Source organism: Aythya fuligula, chromosome 23, assembly GCF_009819795.1.
Source record: "Aythya fuligula isolate bAytFul2 chromosome 23, bAytFul2.pri, whole genome shotgun sequence".
In the NCBI taxonomy this organism is placed as follows: Eukaryota; Metazoa; Chordata; class Aves; order Anseriformes; family Anatidae; genus Aythya; species Aythya fuligula.
Genome location: NC_045581.1, coordinates 6,469,972 through 6,489,243, shown reverse-complemented (window position 1 = coordinate 6,489,243; position 19,272 = coordinate 6,469,972). Strand labels below are relative to the sequence as shown.

General features: G+C 43.4%; 1 protein-coding gene across 1 annotated transcript; it reads right to left on the bottom strand.

Annotated features, from left to right (window-relative positions):
* Positions 1 to 2,754: 2,754 nt before the first annotated feature.
* On the bottom strand, positions 2,755 to 9,154 carry ZBTB8A (zinc finger and BTB domain containing 8A). Its single transcript, XM_032202370.1, has 3 exons — positions 8,199 to 9,154; positions 7,521 to 7,690; positions 2,755 to 7,117 (listed from the first exon to the last, which is right to left on the bottom strand). Exons 1-3 carry the CDS (start codon positions 9,136 to 9,138, stop codon positions 6,785 to 6,787), a joined length of 1,443 nt encoding a protein of 480 aa, XP_032058261.1. The 5' UTR covers positions 9,139 to 9,154; the 3' UTR covers positions 2,755 to 6,784.
* Between the last annotated feature and the right edge of the window lie 10,118 nt (positions 9,155 to 19,272).

Here is a 19,272-nt window from a genome sequence, read left to right as displayed (position 1 = left end):
GTGGCTCCCCAGCGGCACGGCACGGCACAGCACGGCTCGGAGCCCGCAGCCCCCCCGAGCCGCTCGCCCCACCGGAGCCCCGGCTCCCGCTCAGCCGGCGCCTCGGGCGCTCCCCGCCGCCCGCCGCCCGGTGCCCGGCGCGGCCCCGCTGCCGCTGCCCGCGGCCGCCCCGCGCTGGCAGCGCCCCAGCCCGCCCCGCGCGGCCCCTCTCGCCGCGCACCCGCCGCCCGCTCCCGCGCAGCCCTTTGTTGCCGCGCCCGGCTCCTTCCAGCCGCGCCCGGGGCTGCAAATGGCGCCCGCGCCGCTCTCCCCGCCGCTCCGCAGCCCGGCCGCCCCCCGCTGCCGCCGGCTCCCGGCGCCCCGGAGCCCCCGACGTCCCTCGCCGCAGCCCGCCCCGGGCTGCCCCGGCCCCGGCGCCCGCTCCGAGCCCGAGCCCAAGAGCGGGGCTGCGCAGCCGCCACTCACCGGCTGGGTTCCGCGGGCGGCTGCCGCTCGGCCGGGAGGAGCAGGCGGAGGATGCGGGGTCCCGGCCCCCGCTCGGGGCTCGCTGCGGCTCACGGCGCCGTGCTGGTCGCGCAGCCCCGAGCCCTGGCAGCCCGAACGTGAGAGAAACAAAAGGTATTTGCTGACGTGGGCGTTGGACAGAGACGCCCGAGGGCTGGGGACACAATTAAAGGGGCAACGCACCGAATGCAGGCGCAGCCCAGCAGCTCCCTCCGCCTGCTCGCCCCGCAGTCTGGGCTGCTTTCCTCTTCCCACACCCACATGCTGCCCAGGAGGCCCGCTACCTTACCGTACACAATGCACTGCTATTGTTAACGGCACGGCTAGATAGCTTTTGTGTGTGGAAGGAAGGCGCCACCTGAATGGGAAATATTTGTAGTTCTGTGCAGTAGGATATATTGTGTTACTCAATACAGCAGCATTTTTATAATAGGAAAGTTTTGTATTCAAACAATGGAGGACACCCAAAACCAACGTACTGCAAGTGGGAGTGCAACAGTGCAGATATTTTCTTCCTCTTCCACGTGGATAAAATAATCCGGATGCCTGTTTGAAGATGATTTCAATCTTGTTGCTTGACATCGTCAAATAATTTTGAGAAGGGACCTCTGGAGGTCGTCTGGTATAGCACCCTCCTCGATTAGGCTCATTTAGAACAGGGTAAAAGAACAATTGCCATTTTTCACAGTTAAAAAAAAATCATATTGGAATGTGACATAGAACTTCATTAGGGTTTCATTTCGTACAACAGCTAGACCAAGAGACAGAAATGTTTTTCCTTCAACTCCTCCCAGCTCTTCCTTACAATTTCTTTTGTCCCGTGTTTAACATTTGTGATGCAAAAATGTGTGTTGATGCACAGAAATATATGTTATAGGGACCCTGCTACCTAATGGAAAAATTACACTGAATGTCTGCAGGCAAGGACTGGATGATTATGACTCTTTGTTTCAAAACTCAGCCCTTTTTGCTAGAATTACTTTTTTCTCCTTTCATTCGCATTTATGCTGCCTTCCAACTAATAGCAACCCTCAAATCAAGTTCAGACTTCCCTGAGATATTTCAAAAAAATCAACAAGGTGGTGTTGGAACGTCTGTGCTAGAATATGGAACTACTGCCCTTACAATTCTGCTGTACCTATCCATGTAGAAGCTTAAAAGGAACATAGAAGTAACTATTCTGGGTTTATAACTCGTGTTCCTCTACCTTGCAAATTATTAGAAGTCCCCGCTGCCAGCTTGACCAGATCGTATATGTAAACTGCTGGCCTCTGCAGTCCAGTTATGGTTTCTAATGAAGTTGTAAATTCATTAACTAAACCCTGAGCACATGTGCTTATCCTAGTCTGACTGATAACTTTAACCTAGAGACTTGGGTTAAAAAATACATAAAAATAGCTGCAGTCCTCCCTTAACTCTGCTAACCCTCAGCAGTTGAGATTTTAGATACACGCTCAGCTATATAGCACTGTTGTTATGCTAACAGATGCTAATGACTGTCAGAGAGGGACCCAGGAACAGTCCTTGATTCAGCTGTAGCCAGATGGCAGGTCGGGCATTTTTCAGTTTCATCAAGGTCAATTTAAATAATAAATGGAGCTGAAGATACAGTACTATTAGCCCGGTTAGGCTATCTGAAGTTCAAAGCCAAGTACTTCTGCAGACTATAGGAACCAAAATATAAGAAATGTAGACATTGGCATAGCTAGGTAATGGAATAATCTCTGACAGTGACCAGATGCTTCAGGGAAGAAACTGAATATATTCTATAATACCAGCAGAATTATATATATACATACATATATATATATATATATATATAAATTTTCATTGAAAAATTGAAAGAGTGCCGAAATCATGGAGGATGGCGTATTTCTTCTGAAGAGCCAGGAGTAAAGAAAGCATTATACATGCAGCAGTCACTGTCAGTATCTAATCATTTTTTTTTCTGCTACAGAGATCTCTGGGGCTCTCAAATATTTTCATAGCTCACACTAAACAAATATATTTGCTTTTTTTTTTTTTCATCTCAGTTCTTCAGAATGAGAATTGAATATATACCAAATGTTTGGAAAAGGACATTCATTTTGAGCTTTTGGGTATTTTTTTGGTATTAATTGTGAAAATAACAGCTGAAAGCCTGTTTTCCCAAACCTTTTAAAAAGAAAGACAAGTGTCTTTTTCTTTTTTTTTATAATAAATACATAACTTTAGATAACTTAATGGAAAACAAAAATTTGGGGTATATTTATGCAGCAGTTGAAGGAGAAAACAAAATCAAGTAAATCATAGGTTTACCTGGCATGTGGAATTGTTTATGAATTACCTGAAACAGGAGAAGGAAGATGTTTTTGATTCCATGTCTCATCTTTTTAAGGAACAGCAAGATAGCTGCCAGAAAATAAGACAGTTAAAGCTGAGACACTAAATGGGGGATGATGAATCTATGTCTTTACTCTTGACTGTGGTTTTGTGAACACAATAAACATAAACCAAGCAAACAGAGACAGTCTTTCAATGACAAAGTACAGACGGAGGAACAGGACAAGGAACCCAGGATTGCACAGAAAAATAGAGGTATAAGAGGAACGTTTCTTGAAGTTGACACCCACCACCTAATCAGAGTAAACGAGGAATGGAAAAGCAGAAGACAAGAGAATGGCATATTGAAAACCAGTGAAGAATCAAAATATGCATTAAGAAGTAGCACTTAAGAGCATTCAAAGCAATCAGAAAGAGTCATGATGATGATGAAAAATGTACAAGGAAAAATAAAAATAGTAGCAAAAATCATAGAACTGCTGGTCACAGGAGAGCTCTGAGTGTCTCCAGTCCCACCTCCTAGAGGAAGAAGGCTAGCACCAATGTCATCTTGGATCAGCCATGCTTTGTCTAGCCAAATCTGGAACACCTTCAAGGGCAGCAATCTAGGAGGCTGCTCTCTGAACTGCCCGTTCCAATGCTGCACTACAATTTAACCTTCCGAACTTTGACTTGGATGTACAATGGCAGTACAGAAACAGAATCTGAACAGATCAATATCAGCAGAAGCCAATGCAGTCCTATACAGACTTCTCTAGCATCTAAAGATAAAACCAGGTGTCTTTCTTGTGACCTGACAAAGTTCTAAAAGCATCATTCAAAACAGTTGTTGTCAGGTAAATTAAATTATGTGGGAACAATCCTTTATGCCCTTTGCTTTCGTCCTTGGAGAAAAAAAATGTTACTTCTGCTAATGAGCAGCCTGTGAGCCTGACAAGAGTATGAAGACAGTTATCAGAGGCAATGCAAGGAGATTAAAAGAAATCAAAATAGGGTTACTTTCATTTAAAGAAAAACAAGCAAAAATACATGACCGGCTATGTAAAATGAATGACATAGAAAACATAAGGCACTTAACATTTATCTTGTCTTGTAATACAAAAATAACGGAACAACAACTGAAATGAAAGCAACAAATGTAAAAATGGTAACCTTTTTAAAATATAAAACGTAACTGACCTGTGGGTATCGCAGCCTTGGGCTAAAACTCCAAGCTTAATAAGATACTTTAAAAATGACTACAAATATTTAAGTACGCTATTTGAGAATAACAACGTATAAAAGCAGTAAAAACCCTTGTTTGCCAAGGCAAATCAGCAATTAATTTGCCTACAGTTAATGTCTTCATATGGATAGATTGTTCCATTTGCCCATTATAGCCACTTCACATCTTTTTTTCTGAAGCATCTGGTCCTCACTATTCTTAGATTTACAATATCTAATTAAATTGAGTATTGATCCAGAAATCCCTTTGCTTCTAAAAACTCCCTCAGGTATACAAGAACACTTAATAGTCTTACCTTTGCAGTTGGCAGTTAAGATTTCAGGCCTAGAGTGACACTGTATATCCCCCAATGTACCTCCCTTTAATCAGTCCCCAAACACAGACAGAAATTAATCCCAGTTACTTTGTATTCTGGGACAGCAGGCACTGGTACCCAGCATTGTGCATACTGCTTAATTTAAAGGGAAATGAAAAATCTATTCAATTCTATTTTGGCAAGCATTTTCTGTCAAAATTTGCCATTGATTGAAGTTATTCTGTATTCCTTTATATATATATTTGTTATATATTTGATTTAGTTATGGTTGCCTGCGGAGTATTTCTTAACCATTTAATATTATGAATTTTAGGAGTAATAAGCTCCAAGAAAATAACTAGCTGTTTTCACGTCAAGTCCATTTTGTGGACTGCTGAGCAAAGGGAAGCATAAAATCAAGGCAAGTTTGTTTGGAAAAGATGTTTTTGTACAGCTTATCAGAAAGTTTGGTAAATTCTCCCCTTTTTCCTCCTCTCCTCCCCATGTCTAAGCCAATGGACACTAATTTCTGTAGGAGCAATAAAATATCACTTCCCAACTGGACAAATGGAAAAAGAACAGTCTCCTTGGAACATACAGACTGGGTGCTGCTCGACACCCTGCATGTTTGAGGGAAGTGCTTAATGCTAGCACCATCAACTGAGGATGTGCTCCAGCTCTCAGTTGTGAGGCACCTAGGCTGGCCATCTGCAGCCTGGTAAGAAAATGCTGCACACTCTGGTAAATATGATAATAACAAGGCTATACAGTTTTTACAGAAATAAAAATAAAATAGTGACTTCTTAGCTGTCCCTGGGAAAGAGATTATATAGTGTATATATATATGTAATTGCTCTGTAATTAACCCCAGGTTTCAGCCAAACATGCTTACAAAATTGTTAAAAAAAGACAAAGTTTCCTAAGCCTGTACCCATCGAGTTCAACGATCACAATATAAAGACCAGTAAAACTCATTTCTGTCCAAGAAAATGCCAAGTAAAACCACCCAGCAGCATACTTCTCCTCCTCTCCTCTTTGCAGTGCTGGTTAAGCAGAACTCACCAAGTTAGAAAACAAAGTGACTTAATTTTGTTTTAAAAGGAAACTTTCTTCAACATTAATCATCTCATCTCTTGTAGTCTAATTGTAGGTGAAGTTAAACAAATATGATGTCTAGAACTTTCAATACATATTTTTCACTGGCATACAGCATAGACTGAAAAAGGTTGGAATATGTTCTCTTGGTGACTGGGTGACTTTGGGAATATATAAATCGATAAGGACTCCATCTTAAAACTCATCAGTTTAAACTGAGGGCAGGTCAATACAAACAAGAGTAGTTAATGGTTTGAGATGTAAAATGTCATCAGTTCCATTTCTAATGATAGAGTATACATGCTATACAAGTTGGCTCTGCCTCCATTAATGGTGAATAAAACAGGGAACAAAGAGAGAACACAGCAGCCAAAGTAACCTTGTCAGGATTGTTTCATTCATGCTGGCATTGAAAAGCTGCCACTGCCAATAGCAACGCTGTGGATGCAGGGCTACCAGTCATGCCACTTTGCCACTTTTGAGATGTTTTATAAAAAAAAAAATTAATTATTTTACCAATGGCTATTAAAACACACTCCAATCTGAGTTCCCAATTTTCAGAATGAATAAAACATCTACTGGCATCAATTACTGATCCATATTCATAACCACTTTATCTCTGATGCATTGACTGGGACTAGCATTCATGTGTTTATTTTCTTGTAAGGAAATAAGTCTTGAATGAATGATCTGCTAAAGATTCTCCTTATTAGAATAATTTTTTTACAAGAAAGTGCTTTTCCAGATATATGTGCTAAAAAAAATTACGCGCTTTTTCTTAATTCTCTGCCCAGCTTTTCTAATCATAATATGAAGACTTCATGAAATTTCCTGGAAGATTATCTTCATTTCTGAATGCTGAAGAGCAGTTGCCTTTATATTCTACAGTGGAGATGGCGGCGGTGGGGTACTTAGACTTTTCTCATCACTGGGAAATACCACATATAAAGCAAACATCTCTAAAAGTGTAAAAATTGGGTAATTTACAATGGTGTGCGACTTTTTTTCAAGAAGAGTATTTAGACCCTACCCCCATGAAAGAGGTTTTGAGAAGAGACCCACTGTCTACTACAGAATGTAGTAGACTTCTATCCATGTAGTACGTCAGTGTCCATGTTCAGCCATCATTTCATTCAAGAATGGGTTATTTCTAGTGAAGCAAAGTATGGGTATTTCAATAGCAAAACTCAGAATGGACCCAATGATATGTCCATAAACATGCAAGTCCGGACCTGTTCAAGAGAAACCAATAAGTCTTTGTACAATAACAGGCTGGTGGAGGGTTTATGGTCAGGACAGGAATTCCATGTAAAACGGAGAACGTACTAACGCTCATCTTGCAACTACCTAATGCTTGGTTTTACATCCTTTTCATCTGCTTCATCCTCACTGTCATCAACCTGCTGAATGACCAAGTCGGATGACCCATCCTCCACAATCTCCACATCAGATCTGTTGTCTTCTCCATAGTGCCACCTGGAATCCTTATCCCCATCTGCTGGAAATTCAAGGGGTGCTTCAGCCTCCAAGTCAATGCGAATACTGTCTATGCCAGCTTCAGCCAAGCACTCATTACAGAGTCTGTAACGTCTTGTCCCCTCTTGGACCACTTGTCCTGTTAGCTCAGTCACGTGGCGTTTACACTTTCTGCAGATAGGTTTACAAGCCTGATGAATCTGGGAAAATTGAAATGAATAAATTTGATATTTTATCCAGAGAGAAGTGTTTTTAAGATCACAGAAGTAGCGCTGGAGTAGCATCAAGTGGTAGCATTAACTCATTTTGAGGAAGTCATCAAACTTTAAAAATAAAACAATCATGAGTGCTGTGATTGTCCACTTAAGCTCTATTACAGGACTTAGATAGCACACTACCTTTGCAAACCATCAATTAACAAAGAAATGCATCCCCTCTCATAGGAATTATGCTTCAAATTGACTTAAACAAAACCAGCTTAATTATCTACTACCTCTTCTTTATGGGAGTCAATGTATCAACCAGATACACTTGTACTGTGTTTAATTTTACTGAGACAGATTTACACATTGAACAAATCATGCAGTTACTAAAAATACATACTGTTCGAAAATGGCTACTTAGGTGATCTAGCCTGCTAAATCTTTTCCCACATGCCTCACAAGGGTAAGGGCGCTCTCCTGTGTGACAGCGAAGGTGACGCTTTAGGTCTGCTTTTCTTTTTACCACGTGAGTACAGAACGGGCACTTGAACCTCATCCTGGGCAGATCATCTGTTAGGAAATAATTTTATTTAAAAAAAAAGTCATAACACTTCCAGTCACGCTGTAAGAAACTGTATTCTAGTTATGAAAAGCAACAGAAACAGAACAGAAAATCACTCCTGTTTTTTTTAAAAAAAATATCATAGGTCTTTTCAAATACAAAGATTTTGCGTTTTCCTATAAATTACACAGTAATGCAACAAAGGAAAAGGAGTGGACCATTAGCTATATTAAAACGAGCTTAAAAAAAAAAAAGATGATCATGAGTCTGGAGCTGTAGAGACACTAAAGATTATGTATTTTGAAGGACTACTTTGATTTAATTTCTTCGTAATTATTTCTTTATTCATTTACTTCATTTATTCATAATTACTGAAAAACAGAGCTTTGCTTTCCAAGCTTACATTTCTGGAAAACGGAAATGTATTTCTGGTAAACGCACACTCTTTCAGCAATGTGTATTTTCTCACTGACACCAGATGATTAACAGATGATTGCAGCATTAAAACAAATTTACCTTCAGTCCAGCCTCCCATGACACCTAGAATAGAGGGCATGCTTGCATACGGCTCATCTGCTTTTGAAGATTTGGATTTACTCGAAGAACGGGGTGATTCGTGCTCCTGCTGTGACACAGCCAAGCTTCTTGAGATCACATCAGACCCTTGACCGTACTGGTATCCCACATGAGGAGATTCAACTTCTGTTTCAATCTGAACTTGCTCCTCGGACTGAGTAATGTGGCCAGCAGGCTCAGCAGCCCTGTCCTCCAGTTTGCTTGATTTATAGTGAGGAATGTCAGAAGGTTGCTGTAGTCCCAGGTGCCGGGATTTCTTGATGGAATCCTGCCTTTGGTCATGTTTGGACAGCTGTTGCTGCGCATTTCTTTGAGAAGCAGGATAGTAGTTGAAATTGCTCCAAGCGTTTCCACCCATCATGCAAGTCCCTTGATCTGGATTTAAGTGGGAATGCGGGGGGCTGCTTTCTGCTCGCCAGCCAGCGCTGTACAAGCAGGATCGATCCACGCCATTTGAATTTACCTCTTTGTCTGACAGGCTGAAGTAGCGATCCTTCTCCTTCTCGCTGATGTCTAGCGAAGACTTAATGAATGTTTTGCACACACTGATAACGTCGGTCATCTGAAGATAGCTTGCTGCTGACATGACTTCAATGACATTCTGACCGGTGAGGGACAGTTTGCCTGAATACACAAAATCTAGGATAACCGTAAATGTGTCAGGAGAAAAGGCCTGGAAGGTGGCTGTCGTTGGCTGAGTAGTTTCCTTCGAACTCTGTGAAAGGAGCATTTTGAAATACCCGCTGCTGGCAAACAGCACATTTCGGTGTGCTTTAAAGACCTTTCCCTCCACCAGGATATTGCAGTCACAGAACAAGTCCTGCCTGCGCTGCTCATTTAGTTGCTGCAAGAGGTGAAACTGATGAGAAGAAATCTCCATTCCAGACAAGATGCAAGTCACTAAGAAATAGAAAAAAAATAAAGAATCTCGATTTCAGCATTGTGCAACTCCATAAAAGATGTCAAAAACCAGTTGTATAGATATTTTGAAAAAAACATATAAATAGACTTAAATTTAAGTTACAATATCCACGATCATTCATCCTTTTTCGAAAAGAAAAGCCCCAGGGGATGGCAGAGCCCGCTACGCCTGACCACGATAATCTCAGCCACGTCTGTGCTCCACCACGGCGCTCGGACACGCGAGGGCTGCGGGATGCGCGATGCGCGCAGCCACCGGGAGCCGCGCAGCGCCCGGACCGGAGCCCAGGAGCCGCGGAGCCCTCCGGCCGCCGCGCTCGGACGCTGTCCCCATCCCCGGCGTGCCGTGGCCGCGCCGCCCGGGCCCGGCTCCCCGCCGCCGCAGGCACCGCGAGCGGGCACCCGGCGGCCGAGCCCTGGGCGGCCGCAGCGCTCCCGGCCGGGCTCCGCGACACCACCAGAGGCCGCCGCCGCTCACCCGCTCCCGGGCAGCCCGGGACGCCCGGCGGCGCAGGGCCCCCGCCCGGCAGGCGCGGAGCCACCTCCCGGCTGCGCGGGCGGCAGCACCGGGCACGACGCCGCTCCGGAGGCTGCGGCTCGGCACGGCTCGGAGCCCGCAGCCCCCCCGAGCCGCTCGCCCCACCGGAGCCCCGGCTCCCGCTCAGCCGGCGCCTCGGGCGCTCCCCGCCGCCCGCCGCCCGGTGCCCGGCGCGGCCCCGCTGCCGCTGCCCGCGGCCGCCCCGCGCTGGCAGCGCCCCAGCCCGCCCCGCGCGGCCCCTCTCGCCGCGCACCCGCCGCCCGCTCCCGCGCAGCCCTTTGTTGCCGCGCCCGGCTCCTTCCAGCCGCGCCCGGGGCTGCAAATGGCGCCCGCGCCGCTCTCCCCGCCGCTCCGCAGCCCGGCCGCCCCCCGCTGCCGCCGGCTCCCGGCGCCCCGGAGCCCCCGACGTCCCTCGCCGCAGCCCGCCCCGGGCTGCCCCGGCCCCGGCGCCCGCTCCGAGCCCGAGCCCAAGAGCGGGGCTGCGCAGCCGCCACTCACCGGCTGGGTTCCGCGGGCGGCTGCCGCTCGGCCGGGAGGAGCAGGCGGAGGATGCGGGGTCCCGGCCCCCGCTCGGGGCTCGCTGCGGCTCACGGCGCCGTGCTGGTCGCGCAGCCCCGAGCCCTGGCAGCCCGAACGTGAGAGAAACAAAAGGTATTTGCTGACGTGGGCGTTGGACAGAGACGCCCGAGGGCTGGGGACACAATTAAAGGGGCAACGCACCGAATGCAGGCGCAGCCCAGCAGCTCCCTCCGCCTGCTCGCCCCGCAGTCTGGGCTGCTTTCCTCTTCCCACACCCACATGCTGCCCAGGAGGGGATGCGATGCCCTAGATGCTTCCTTCTCGCAGCTTTATGTGTAGCAGGGGTCCTGGTGACCCAAATCCTTCTTTAAGGTGCCTGCGGATTACTTAAGAGGAGATGCAATATCTTATGTTCTCGTATCTCAGTTACCTTCTGGGGAAGAAAAATGCATAATGTCTGAAATCCTACTACTTAAACCTCTTAACTTCTCTCACTGGAAGTTTGGTATCTTTCTCCTTCCTCTTCTTACCGCCAGGGTCTTTTCTCTTCTGTCTTGTCACCCCAGTTATTTGTCATAAATATTTGTTTTCCCATGTGAGCCATTCTGTTTTCACTGTATCCTTTGTGTCCTTTTAGCCCTCCCTTCCATAAAGTTAAGACATTCCATCTTGAAACAATTTACGTTCCTTTCCCCACTATAGAAAAAGCAGAAAGATATCTAAAGACTTTTTCCTCTGATAGTTAGAAACGTTCTCCCCATATATCATGCATTCATATTCAATTTATATCCCTTTATCTTGTAACAATATTTTTCATCATCTTAATACTGCCTTTTTAATCAACATCTGTTGTCTTGTAAATTCCATCTCCTCTCACATTTTTATATGCAGGCCACGCTTTTAAAACCTTTCATGAGACCCATTTGCTTGTCCAAGACTCCATTCTGTGCTGACCAGCTTAAATTAATCATTCTTGAACATGAGAAAGTGTTGGAATTTACACAGTATTTTTGCATGAATCTTTTCAGTCCACTGGACAATGGTGTTAATTATCAACTGGAAACATTTGAAACTATGTACCTACAACTGACCAGCCCTTTCCAGCCATGCTACATTGCTGGTTCTTAGTCATCTCTGATCAGTGTCAACTGCAAATGTCACACAATCCATCTTGCTTTTACATTCGAGTCAGAACCGTGTACTGAACTGGGCTGAACTGATCCCAAAGCCAGCCCAGAGGATCGTTAGCAGCCCTCTTTGTGCTCATCGTTCCCTTTTCAGGATAACCCAACACAACTCCCGTACCCAGCTTCTCGATTCTTACCAGCTTCTCTATTAATAGAGCATGTTGAACTCTGTTTGCAACCCTGGTGTCACTCACCTTAAGGAATGTATGTGGGAACCTGTCATTGTTCAGAGAGGGAGAGGAGAAATGATATAAGTGTGCCAGAGCTTTGTACAAATGTCTGAGTGTGAGGTATCCAAACGAGTAAAATAAAAAAAAATAATCAGGTGAGATCCATGGAAATCTCTAAAATCATGGCAGGATCAATAGGGGTTGGTTGTTCACTGCTTATTCTGCTAAGAGAGTCAGGTGACAGCGAATGAAGCTGGCAGGTCAAGCCGAAGGATGTGGTTCTTCACATAACGTGCGATTAGGCACTGGAACTTCTTGCCCTAGGCTGTTGTGGATGTGAAGTGTTGGTGAGTGGTGCAGGGGTGTACCAGACGTGGTCACAGACAGACCTGAGAGTTCCATGCAGAAGTGCCCGTGCCTTTGGAAGCCGCCAAGTCATAAACTGGAGGAGGCTGGAGGAGATTGAGGTAGAAGTGTTGCTGTTTGCTTCTCTTACTCTTCCATGGAGTAACTGCTTTCGTCTGCTCTTGTGAACAAGACAATGGGTCAGAGGAGCTCTCGCAGCTGCCCTTGTGTTAATTATCCCTCTGCTAGCCCTGACTTCCTAAAGCCACTGGAAGCTTGCTCCTGGCTACTAATAATGTACTTGCCTATCAGTTCAGCTAAGTAGCACCACTTTATATGTAACATCCTATGTATTTTTTCAGTTCTTCATCTGCTGAAAACTTCCTTCTGAAAAGAACACTCTGTAGGTATTCGTTCTGTTTGACTTAGCTGACTTTTCATTTACTAGGTACTTTCACTTGTGTACCAGAGAGTGCTGAGCTTGGCAGTTCGTATCAATATCAGTGGGAGCTCAAGGGTTCTCCATCTGCTAGAAAGAGGTAACAGAATTTTAAAGGTAGAAAAAAATGCAGTGATATCTAGAGTAGATTAATTAGAATTTTTAAAGGTGTTGCAAGTGCTTTACTCAGAATACTTCAGAAACCTCGCCAAGGAGGCTGCTTGTGGCAGTTAAGAACAGCCAGGGAACAGACTGTTGGTTTTGTCATACAGAGGGACTAATTTCATCCTGTTTTGCACAATAACACATCAAAAACAATACACTGATTTTAGAAGGGCAGTTGTTTAATCTAGCGCTTTGCACTTCTAAATTTTAGAGATGCTGTATTTAACCAAGTTCCACTTGAAATTGAGATATTGCTCAGAGAGTTTATCCAATGGAAATAAACTCAGCAACTATGCAGAGGAGGTGCTGCTCATGGCAGCAGGAGGAGGAGTGCTTCAGGTACAAGACTGATAGTCTGCATTTTAGAAAATAACTTAGAAATGACTTAAAGGGCAGTGTTGTTGGAGCTGATACAAAAATTATTAACATAGACTGTGCATTGTTTTATTTGGGTTTTGGTAACCAAGTGTGAAAGTATAGTTAACAGTTGCAGCAGTTAAAAGATTTTTTCTGTAACACAAATATTTCAGGGAAATCACATATTTCAGTTATGGGATGTTTTCTGACTTTAGGTATATCATGATATTTCTTGCCAAAGAAAATTCAAGAGTGTAGACCAGAACAACTGACATACCATAGTTAAAGGAGACATGTACTGATTCACAAGATTAACTTGTTGGATTGGATTGGATGGAATGGTAATGGATTTTTCTCAAGTGTGTGAGTAAAGTAATATGAATTTACTCCGGTTTTTATTTTTAAATACAAGTAAGATTACATATAACCTTGGGCTAAAGTATACACAATTTATTTTGTCTTTCTGCCATGCAAGAAATAGCTGGATATTTTTTATGCAATCAGAAATTTACCATACTTGGGGAATTAATTAGTTGCTCGCTTTCTTTCTCTTTTTTTTTCCTGCATGTAAAATGCATTTAATGAGAAGATGTGAACAGCAGGAATTTTAATCCATGCTCTTGCAAAAATAGTTGCTTTAAAAACAGTGTATCGCCCAACGAGCAGGTTCCTTTAGGGGTCCCTGGTAGAATAAGGACCAGCCACAGGACTGCGGGTATAATTAGAGCTTTATTATCACACTAAAAAATTAGCAATCAGCATGGCTTATTACTATCTACAGTTTCTAGCAGCAAGAACAGCTTACTTGCTCAGCCCTCAGAGGAGGCAGATGGTGGTGGAGGTGTCCCTGACCGAGGCAGATCCCAAGTTTTGCAATCCAGCTGCAGTTCCAGTCAAAGTCCCACTTGGCGCTTGCTGCTGCTTGTTTTTATGGGCACTATCTGGTGTGCTGCTACGCTTCCTGTTGCAGGCCGGGTGTCACCACACCCTGGGGACCCAGCACCTGGGCTTTGATAACACCTCCGGACTTATCCCAGTGCTGGCAGGAGGCTCTTTCTGCAGCGTCAAACTACATTTCTGAGAACATCTGCCTATTCAAAAGCTTTTGAGAAATTTGTGTGATGCAAAAATACAGTATTTTTAGTTCATAGCTGAGTTATTCATCATTCCATCTCAGGAAACTTTCCAGTGTTCCAGGCTGTAACACCTTGCGAAATACAAAGTATACAGATAACAGATAAGGCCACGTCCGTCCCAGCCTTAATGAAGGAGCTTCTAAATTACGCAGACACAGTCTGGAGATAGGGGAACCATAGCTAAGACTCCAGAAATCAATTAAGGAGGAGATTATGATTTTCATTTAATATGCTGCTAGCTAATACCTGCATTTCACCTTAGTTCACTTGCCTCAGTATCACTTGACTATCACCAGTTCTCCACGTGACTAAGCCAGTAGTGATTTCTGTGTTCAGTTTCTGTGGTTTCTGTAGTTCAGCTTTCTTCATGAAGATCCCTAGCTGCTTCCTTGTTGTCTTCCACTACAAACACAAAGGCTTGGTCAGCCTCCAGGTCGCTAGGAGGTCACTTAATTTCTCAAAATGCCAAGGAAGTCATATTACTTTTCCTAATTTGTTTAGCATGGGGAGGAATCTCCCGTCTGCAGTAGGCCTAATATTGCCTGAGCAGGCTGTCCTCTAACCAAAGTTCTCAGCTTGGGAAAAGCCCCAAATTCGACTGCGGTGCTAACAGAGGCTGCAGCTCCGCCAGCATCTCAGCCTAGGGTGTCAGTGGCTTCATCTATGCTGGAAACCCAACTTCTGTACCAATAACTGAGAATTGTTGGGTGTATTCTTACCTTCAACCCAGCTTCCCGTAACACCTGAAGTTGTGAGCATATTCCTGTACAGCTCATCTACGTTGATGACTTAGACCTTGATCTGAACAATTAATTCTCCCCGACTCATTAGCAAGTTCACTGGCAGCCTCTCAACTCGCTTGATTGCCCTACCCTCAAGGCTGCTTTCCTTCTCCCACACCCACCTTTGCCCAGAAAAGACACATTTACAGCTGAAAGAATCCTTTCACCAAACCGGGCCCTCGGGGCCAGGCAAACAAAGGCAGGGATGAGTGTGTCCTCCCTCTTTCTTGTCCCTTGGATTCCTCCTGCCCCGGCACATCAAAGCTTTAGTGCTGAGCAAGGGAAGAAACCTCCTACACAGCTCTGAACGTCGTCCCTCTGTCCCCCGGAGCCCGTGGTGCCCTAGCGGTGGGGAGGGGGGGAGCTGACAGATTTACACTAAGGAGCATTGGAAATCCCTCACTTAGGATAGCCTGGGTACCTGTTACCTTTCACTGCATCCATCCCTTAAAATAGTAACTGCAAATCCTGGGAGTGTAGAAATGGTTTCTGTGTAGTGTTTGCATGGCCCTGCTGAATCCCACTCCCTCCCCTCCTCTCTAAAGAAACCCTACCAAATCTACACTAAATTACATTTCCCGTTAGAAGACTCAATAGTAATCTTGTGAGATTTTTTAAACTAGTGTCCTCCCTTTTCGTGGAAAATGGAGAAAACAACGCACTTACTATGAGATTAATATTTAATACTTTATGTTCTTTAACTATAAAAGAACCAGACTACATACAACAATATAAACATATATAGTACATATATTTAACATACAGTAAGGACAAATTCAGTAATGCACCACTGTAGAAAAAAAGTTACAAAAAGCACTTAAAGATTTGATCCCCACCCCTTAAAAAGGGTAAATTTTCTATACGGTGGGGGTGTACATTAACTCTCAACTTTGGTTTAATTTCTTTTTCTCTCTTCCACCCTGATACATACACTGGCAGAGAGCTCGACAGCAGGACAGGTACGCTGGCAGACCTGGCAGCTTGTGATAAATGTCATTGGAACTTCTCTGTTACTGATGTGCAAAAAACGTCCACTTATTAAATCTGGAAGGGTCTTCTGGGTTTGCACCGTACTCTGAATTGTCTGTGAACACTGCAAAGCTGTCTTTTGTAACACACTATGAAGACCTACATAGACTTTTGATCCCAAATACCTGTGGAACCAGAGCACCAGATGCTGGTCCCTTCTTTCACTTTTCACTCCCTGGCATTTGTCTTTCTCATCAAACTAAACTATTGTTTAGTTTAGTGCGTACTCTAGCTTACAGTTTCACACAAGAGGAGAGAAGAATCCTCCCAGTCTCCAAAAAATTGAGGTATTCCAAACTTTTTGTGAACTAGAAATAGCTGTTTTAGCTACCAATAGCTATTATCAACCAACAAAAGATGTCTGTCTTGTATTAAAAACTCCTTCAACTACAACAGAAAAAGATCCCAATAAAATAAAAGTGATCAGATTTCATTGTTTGAATTAAAACAGTGAAAAGAAAGTGGAGGTTATTACATTTTTCATTGATTCAAGATACTCTAAATCAACAGATAAATACAGATTTTAAATAGAGTCTGTACAAACAGGTTTTAAAAAGTCCATATGTGAAATATCCAATATTCTTGCATGGTGATCTAGGAAAAAAATAAAATAAAAATTCCCCATTCGTTTTATTGTAGGCATTTGCCAAGATTTTTTTCTAGCTAGCATCTGTGACTGCTTCCCAGTTGCATGGATTTTTCTTGCCCAACATAAAAAAAGAAAAGCTTTAAAAAGGTTTTAAAAAATCACGATGGCTATAAAACTATGAGAACTGGTAAGAAAACAAAATCAATATTAATAATATAAAAGATCTTCTAATAAATCCCAGTTGGCTGGGTTTTGAGTGGACAGCATCCTTTTAATCCTTTCCTACCAAGAATCTCTTTTTTGCTTGCGCAGTGTATGTTAGCAGAAATGGATATGTTCATTTTTATCTCCCAAAAGTTGAAATGTGAGCCTTAATCTAGACACACTCAGGTTTACCAAGTCAACTTTTGAACGGTTAAAAAAAAATAAAAATCAAAGCAACCCTCTCAGAGAGTTTTATTTTCTAGACAGTCAAAAAACTCCGGAATGCTCTAAGATCCACAAATATAGTTAAGTCACTTCTACAAGTAAGGTTGGGTTTATAAGAATTCGTCACTTAAACTAGACTAAAGGACTCCAGTTATGAAACTGCCTTACAAAACATCAGTAAATTAAATGAGCACATTTGGAAGATTTACAAGGTCTTGCACCAAGAGGTTAAATGCACCATGAATACCAGTGCAGCATGTATTCCTTTAGAGAAATACAGTGCGATTATGTGCAAAAGTATACTAGAACATATACTCCTAGACAAAGTCAATTACATAGAGCTAAGACTTCAAAATATGGAGCCTGCATGGCCTTTAAAAAACTTTGAGAAAGAGATTATATTAGAAATAAGTTTCTTAAAAACATTATTTTCTATTCTTCATTAAGCACCATGTGAATATCTTATAACAGCTACATCATTTTCTCAAAGCTTGTAGAGGCTGGATTTACAATGGAAGATTTCAGGAAAAACATCAAAAACTAGGAGGAAAAGCACAGCAAACATTTACATGAACATCTGGTCACAAGAATGTGGATAAACTACATCCTCTTCTACCAAATACAAAAGCTGAAGGACCGCACTGAAAACAAAGTAGCACAATATGATGGATCAACAGGAAACATCGATTTTGGTGGTCACCTTCCATCTGGACTGTGAATGGCACACCCCCCACCCTCCCCAGTGTTACACGGACCTTCACACAGCTCCATCCTCTATGCACAAGACACACAAGAATAATCTCTAAGACCAAAGGAAGCAGGTTGAAGTAAAGTTGCTGAGATCTCCGCAGTCGTTCCTGCAGCTCTCAGTACAGACTTTCGCGAGGTTAATTTCCCCTGCTCTGAATGTCTTCACAGCTTCAGAGTCAGCTAGCCTGCACCTCAGCACAGCTCAGCCATGTGGTAAGCTAAATCTTCTGACAGTTTAATTGCAGCGCATTAGCCCAAACATGCTCAGCTGATACTCCATGTCTAGTGGCCTCTACCAATATTTACAGTAATTTGGCATCTTCACGCTAGATCGGGATGCCTGGTCACTAAATATCATTGTGGATCCCTATTTACATTCTCACCCCACTCTCATTAGTGAGCTAGTCTCCTAACACATGCAGATATTGCAACTTTTTCAGTGTTCTCACACACACAAGTCCTCCCGACATCAGGTAATCGGATTCAGAAAAAAACACTCTCTGAAGCTGTCTGCACACAACAAAAAATAGAGTAGCAGTCCAAAAGATTAGTGCCAGTAGGCTAGAGGTGGCATTTTCAAACGTGCTAGCACAATTTACAAGGCCATGGCTTGTTCAGTTTTTCAGAAGTGTGTAGGACCCAAAACTACAGCTGGATTTTCAGAGGAGCTCAGGTCCATATCTGGCACCTACACAAGTTGTCTCTGATGGTCCTAAGTTACATGACTAGGGACTACAGAGCCCTGGATTTTTTGTCTTGTCCCAGTGAGATTTTTCTGCCTGTCGCTGTGAGCTGTGTTCAGCTATTACAAACACAAATTTACTGATGATATGGAATAGGAAATACTGCAAGCTTAATCAGTTTGAGTTACAAAAAATAAATGTAGCAACAGTGTTCCTTGAGGTTTTTAGTGTAAAGTGGGAGGAACTGCTCCTACTTTGTCAGCTGCATCTGGTTACAGTCTCTGTAGCCAGATCCCAGATCTACACTTACTCAGCTAGAAAGACTCAGGTATGATTTGCATTTTCATTAAACACAAACAACACAGTAAAGAAACATTAAAAGTCTTACTTCACAGTATCTTGCAGTTCGATCTCCTCTTTAAGGAGCAGTAAGTTACCCATAACCAAACAAGCCTTCTGTTTGGTGTTGTTTTCTTCTGAAGTTTCCCAGATTGATTTTGGATAGCTTACATCAACTCAGTTTTATCTGGAAAGGTAAAAATCTCACCTCCTTTGAAAGCCAACCTTTATCTACCCCAGCTGTGATACAGGAGGTCTACATTGGAGTTTAAAAAACAAAAACAAACAAAACCACGACACTTGTATAAATTCGCACAGCAATATCAACCATGAGAAAGACTGCCAAAGACTAAAGGAAAATAGAGGAAAAGAAAAAGGATTTGCATACAAAGAGGCTAGTAAAAAATTCTGAGATTTCCCACCCAATTGCTTCAAAAAGGGTATACAGGGCTGTTTCGTATGCATAGCTCATGTATACGTATTTAACTACTCCTCAGCTACATCAGCTGAGGACTCACATTCACAAGTGATTATTTAATCTACTACAATTCCCAAGTAACCTGACTGATAGCTTTTCGCTTCTACTGTAAAAAGTTGAGAATTGGACCGTTCACTTAGTCTAAACTGAGAGACCAA

What these genes read in the sequence shown, in the direction of transcription:
- ZBTB8A (XM_032202370.1), bottom strand. Translation starts at nt 9,138, where the DNA reads ATGGAGATTTCTTCTCATCAGTTTCACCTCTTGCAGCAACTAAATGAG. An exon ending in CATGGGAGGCTGGACTGAAG is followed by an intron (nt 7,691 to 8,198) that starts GTAAATTTGTTT and finishes ATTTCCTAACAG; the next exon opens with ATGATCTGCCCAGGATGAGG. An exon ending in TAAGTAGCCATTTTCGAACA is followed by an intron (nt 7,118 to 7,520) that starts GTATGTATTTTT and finishes CAATTTTCCCAG; the next exon opens with ATTCATCAGGCTTGTAAACC.